Source organism: Heliangelus exortis, chromosome 8 (assembly GCF_036169615.1).
Source record: "Heliangelus exortis chromosome 8, bHelExo1.hap1, whole genome shotgun sequence".
Lineage (NCBI taxonomy): Eukaryota > Metazoa > Chordata > Aves > Apodiformes > Trochilidae > Heliangelus > Heliangelus exortis.
The window spans coordinates 23,798,932-23,805,298 of NC_092429.1; the positions used below are offsets into that span (position 1 = coordinate 23,798,932).

Consider the following 6,367-nt stretch of genomic DNA (forward strand, 5'->3'; position numbering starts at 1 on the left):
GTCCAGTAACTGACTGTATATTAAACTATACTGTTGACAGCCAGCCTTCTCTCCACTTAAATATTTCAGAAGAGGCACTAGAAGTCCAGTATGAGTATTGGATATTTGATGATACCTGGCGGTAACCTAAGAATTAGAAATAGATGGAGATCAGAAGGGACCTGGTCTGCCTCACAGAACAGTTTGAAAAAATTTGAGGGCAACTCCAGTGAAAGCTGCAGCACCACAATAAGGACAGCCTGTTTTTTTACAAAGAGCAGTGTAGAGTCACATAAAGGACAAGTGAAGTGCTAAAGGTGGATGAAAGAAGAGCCCTGCATTTTTAAACATACCTTATGGACAAACTATAATAGTGTATTTCTCTGTGAAAATGACTGCCTGTTTCAGAAAAATTGGTATTAACCAATAGGCAACTCTTAACACCATGGTCTGATGGACCATGGAAGGTGGTGTTTTGGGGTTTTGTTTGTTCTGTATCCTAACAGTGCATTTTACCTTACTATGAAGGAAGTATTTTGAAGTGTTGATTGCATTCTGCCATAATGAATTACATCTCAGAATGAGATGTGTGATGCAATAAACAAATTGTAGCAATTCATCAATACCTCCCTGACTGATCTGCCTCAATACCTAATGACAATGCTATGTTCTTATTTTTCTCTTATGGGAACTTCAAAACAATTCTGTATTTACCAAACCAGCTAATTGCTTTGCTGACACAGCCATTAATCTAACACAGAGGCCAACCTCCAGTCTCCTTCTCCTGACTGTGGCCATTTCCTGAAATCTTTTCTGAGCTCCATAAGCACACTGCCCTTGCTCATCTTCTCTAAGCCTTTATTCACTGTTACATAAAAGAAAACTACCACAGACATTACAGATGACACAGTAAGACTTGCTTCTCAATCTACTCATTTGTCCCAAACATCACAACTGTGAAAAAACTCTGAAAATAAGTTTGGCTTTTCCTGCTATGTAAGAGGCCTCAGTTTTTTTTTATACTCTGGTCTGCAAAATTACCTTGTCACAGGACAGAAGATGGTCCCCCTTGCTTAATGACTAATTTGCTACTTTTACACCTTTATATATGAAACAGTTTCTTCTCATCAGCTACTTACTTCAGATCTTGCAGAAGGTCCTTTGCATTAAGCATCGTTATTAAAGAGGTTGTCGCTGCTGGAATAATGATTATAGGAGTTCGAGATCCTGTAGAGATAATAAAATTACATTTTGGGGGATTTTTTGTTGTTATTATTGCTGTGGCTTCAGTTGTTCTTTGTTTTTAATTAAAGGAGCTGTACATGCAACTCTTACTTAAAAAGACCAAAATAATGGCAAAATGTTAAAGGAAAATTAGTAAATCTTTTTTAAACTGAAGGTTTTCATTGACCAGAAAAACAAGCATGCCTCCCTGTCAGCAGTCTCTGAGTAGGATTCATATTTAGCAAAATGGAATGTTGTCTTCATTTTACTGCTTGTTTGTTGCTTGTGCTTCTAGCAAGAGATTAATAAGCATAAATCACACAAAAATGAAAAGGATGTGTAACTAATACTGACTCACCTTTTTTCTGGTTTGGAGGTGGTCTTGCTTGAGAAACTGAAGAAAAAAAAAGAAAATTGTAAGGCAACTTTTCAATGTTTTTACTTGCAGGACTGGCCAGAGAAGAATCCCACTATAATCATTAGCTCTTTTTCACACACTCAATACACAAACTTGAAGAAGGCATTAATACTTTGGGTCTCAGTATTCAGAACACAAAGCTTTTGTCAGTCTGAATCAGTTGTTAGGACAGTTGAATCAATCTCTCCTAATTATACTGAAGCTACTCATCCCTCTCCATTCTCCTCAAAAGGTCGGGGCACTATAGCATTGAAAAAAAATTGCTAGCAGTCTTGAAAAAAGCTGCTTGTAGATCTTAAGTACCAAAGTGCTGAACCACCAAGAAGAATTTTTCACAACCAACTCACCTTTACAGACCCTCACCTTTTCATTTGTATTTATTACTACACATAGTATCTGTAGGATTTAGCTATCCTTAACACATACAGAACTTTCAACTACCAAAACCTGAATTTCAGGCTTACTTGAGTCAATACTGAATTGCAGCTTTTGAGTTGCATGAGTTCTTTGGGTGCCAGAAACAATGAAACTTCACATACATGGTAGCACTCAAGCCAAAAAATAATCCAAACAAACGAACCACCCCCCCAACTAAAAAAACAAAACACCAGGAAGAAAACCCCAAACCCTCACACGAACACACACAAACAATACTGGCGAGATAGAAAACAAAGAATTCCCCTCTCACTCCCCAGTAAAATGTTTCCACTTCATTCTTCCAATTTGTGACCTCTTCAATATGGGAAATACTTCAGTCCAGATGGAAAAGCCTAAACATGTCTTTACTTTGGTGCTATTATTAAATAGCCTGGCTTTCCCCAAATAAACATTTTTATAGTACAGTTTTCAGGAGTCCTCCCTTAAGGAAAGTGCTGCTGTGGCTTGATAAGTAGCATCAGATGTGTTTATCCTAATTCACCAAAATCAGAAAATGGTGAACTGTAGAAAGACTGAAGCAGACAAACTTAAGTCTCAACTGCTACTATGCATGACAAAATTCCATTAATTGACTTTCAGTTGCACAGTACCAACTTGCTCATGTTTATTTATGACCAACTGTTTCAGAAACTGACTAGAACAATATAAATATTCACAACGCATAGCTGCCATTGTTCAAATATTGAGACCATATCCTTAATTATCTTTTCCTGACACCGTCAAATGCACAGATATAATTGGTGACACTGCATTGAACTACATGAACTTTACCTACCCAATGATTTTTTAATTCTTTTTTCTTTTTAATCTAATGTTAGAAAGTTCCTGAGATATATAGGCAGCATCAACTCTGCTAATAAAAAAACAAAAGAAGAAAAAAAATGTGGGGGAGGCTGGTAACATCTGTAAGAAATTTGATAGCTGTATCAAGACAAGTTAGCAGAAAAGTAGGTATTACAGAAATGTGCAGGGAAAAAAAAATATTTTATTTCAAATAAGTGTTATGTAACTGTTTTGTGCAATTTAACTAAACACTTCTGTGCAAAGCAGCATCCTCCTGGAAACTGCACATTTTAAATATTTCCACTGCTAACAAGATAACTGCTTTGGGGTTTTTTAAAGTTCCAACAACAAAATATCATAGAACAGGTAGAAAGACTTTTTTTTTTTTTTTTCTTAATGAAGCAGTATATACACTTTCTTCTGACTATACCTCTCCTTTATTTCCTCTTTAACTTGCAATAGAAAGGCAAGATAATGGAATAGACCAGCCTTAGAGAAGGGCAGTATCAGTATAACCTGCATTATGTGCAAAAATAATACACTTCTGCCAGTTAGTGCCCATGAAGTCACAGCTAGCAGTGCAGACCTGTTACAATTCAGTCAGATTTCTGTTCTTGCCACTTCTACACTTTTCATACTGCTGTCTGTCAACTCCATTTGCATTATCATGCCTAACAGGGCTAGTGAGATAAGTATGACAGACAGCATGACCTTTCTAGTACCAAAATAACCAAACAAGAATCTGTGCATAACAGCTTTTATGTATGCTGACAATGTTCAATATTAGAATAGATTTTTGGAGAAGAACCATTTCTACAATGTTTAGGTCTTAGCTTTAAATCCTGCTAGTAAATTTCAAGGAATTAGCAAGTCATGCATTGAAAGCATTTAGCAGTCTCAACAAGAACATACAGTACTCAGCAGTACTTCTAGAAAAAATATTATCATTTTAAAAGATAGCTTTGTCTCCAAAAAAAAACAAACCAAACCCCTAAAATTTCCCCTTTCCAATACCTTCATAACAACAATAACCATAATTTTGTTCTTAACACTTTTTACTTGAAACTTTCTGCCACCAAACCAGAAATTCTTACAGCATGTAAACTAGGTACAGACATTCACAGAATTGTCCAGAAACAATGATCCTCTCATACATTGTTTTTATCACAACACTTTCAAAAATTTTAAATGATTCTCATTAAAACAAAACAGAGTACCTCTGTCATTCTATCTCCTATTCTGAATTTCAGATTCAATCTGACATAGAAAATTGACTTGGTAGATAGTGTTCTAACTGGAAATTAAAAAGCCAGTTGAAAATTCTGGCCCCATGACAAATATCTTAGATATATACAAAGTGTCAAGATGTAATGCTAACACATTCAGAGAAAGACTTATTTTTGATATATTAATAATATAAGTAGTACTATACCTCTTTTTCAGAGGTATAGCTTTTCTATTAAGGTTTTTTCTATTAAGGTTTTTTCTCCTTTGAGTATTAGTGAACTCATATATCTGAGCTGGCACTTGTGAACTACAAGCTAACAATGAAGAAGTCAAGAACTTTTAATTCACCAGCACATCCTTCCAATGGGCTAACAGGGCAGTACACTAAAAAGAATGAATCCAAGCCCCATGGTATAACATTAAACAAAAAGTTGTGTTATTTCCAATACATATGCAGTTAAAGCAAATAAAAAAACCCCAGTTCATTCTCCAGCTAGCTGAAGTTTTAAATAGTACTTCTTTGAAACTCATACTTGGAGCAGAAGCACAAGTGAAAGTAGATTGGTTACCTTACCTGGTCGTGGTACAGGCTGTGCTGCTGGAGCTTGTGTTTTCCGAGCAGAAGCACCTTCCTTTTAAAAGACATAAGAAGTAACATTAACAGCTGGCCTTCTTGTCAAGTACACAAGCTTTTTGAATGAACACAGAGCTACAGACAGTACCATGAAAATTAAGGCAATCCGTTTTCTTTAAAGGGGAGAAAGAAAATAGTGAAGATACTCAAAACACTTTATGGGTCTGTTTTAGACTTGTGGAGGAGAGACAATGTGGTAAGTTCACATTTTAACCGCCAAGTATCAACCAGAAGCTTTCAGTGAAACCTCTCCTATAAATAGTACTGTCACATTTTACCTATGATCACTTTCACCAAGAGTAAATGTAAGCAATTTGCTACAGAAATTTCAAAACAAGATTTGGTTGTGCTCTGGATGGAAAACCAGGAGCAAGAAATTAACAATGCCTTGCCGCCTTGAAGAGTTTTAATGCCCAGAAATAGCACACTCATGATAATTAGTTCTGCTCATGCCTTATCCAATTACCTTAATGTAACAAACAAAAGAGATGCACTACTATTTATTCTTGTTAATTCTGCAGAGTGAATACACCATAGAAGGGAACAGCGAGGTCACACGTCTGGTTCCAAAGCAACATTAAATTTCTGCAAGAACAAATTCTGTTCCGAGTTACTTCTGAGAAACTTCACTTAACAAAACATATATTACCATCAATGTTGCTAACACTGTTTAAAAATGCCATGTATTCCAGCTACTTCAATTTGCAAGGCTGACAGTAAACCTTTTAACATGAAACCATGGATTTTATCTGAAAATTACTTAAACACTATGTGAAACATATCCTTCAACTGTGAGACACTGAAAGGTCAGAGGTCCCACCCTGAGAAAAACCTGTCTGGAAGGACTCCAGTGTGGCATTATCACTTTAGTATGGCCACACATGAGTAACAGTATATTCTGTAATTCAAAATAAAAAAAGCTAATGAGCAAAGAACAGGCAAGCAGCATCAAGTTCCACTCTCTAAACAGTAGTTAAAGAAACTGCTTTTAAGTTTCCACCATGAAAGCTTTCATCTCAAGAACGGTGAAGTACAAACAAGAGGATCAATTGACAAGTCCTTAGAAAACACAAATTTACTCAAAGAAAGTTCTCTGACATTTAGTTAGACTAAATTAGAACATTTAGTCAAAGCCATCCCAAGATTAGTTACAATAGGCTGGAACAGACACTTGGTACCATGTGGAGTCATCAGCAACTATCAGCAACCTCCTATTAATCTTTCGTATAAGTATTTAACCCCCAATTGCAAGAAACAGATTAAGCTCAAATTTTTCTGTACTATTTCCTGTTTAATACCACCATCTATGTAGGGCACTGGAGTCAGTAACTCCAGTATTTTTAAGACATAGTTCCTTAGTATCTGAGAAAGGTATTTTTGCCAATGTCTTTTTACTGTATTTACTGAGCAAATGATAAAAACCAAAACACCACACTCCAAAAGCAGGAGGAAAGGCTGACTACTTTTGAGTTAAGTCTTGTGCCTGATAAACAGAAGTTATTTAAAACATCACCTTTCTTTTAATCAAGGAACTAGTAATAAGACATTTTGTAGGTTTCTGTAGAGAAACGCCATTTTCTGTGTGTCCCTAGTTTAGGCCCAGCCAGGCCTCTGCTCGCTCACCCCCCAACAAGCTGTGGGGCAAGGAGGAGAAAATGCAGCCA

At 36.2% G+C, this 6,367-nt stretch overlaps 1 protein-coding gene across 1 annotated transcript in view; it reads right to left on the minus strand.

Moving 5' to 3' along the window:
- The window catches only part of CDC73 (cell division cycle 73), a 104,917-nt gene that overhangs the window by 14,808 nt on the left and 83,742 nt on the right, over positions 1-6,367 (minus strand). Inside the window, exons 11-13 of the mRNA XM_071751073.1 lie at positions 4,644-4,701; positions 1,562-1,597; positions 1,119-1,206 (exon numbers count right to left, since the gene is read on the minus strand). Coding sequence (XP_071607174.1) covers positions 1,119-1,206; positions 1,562-1,597; positions 4,644-4,701 — 182 coding nt within the window. The remainder of the gene's footprint in view (positions 1-1,118; positions 1,207-1,561; positions 1,598-4,643; positions 4,702-6,367) is intronic.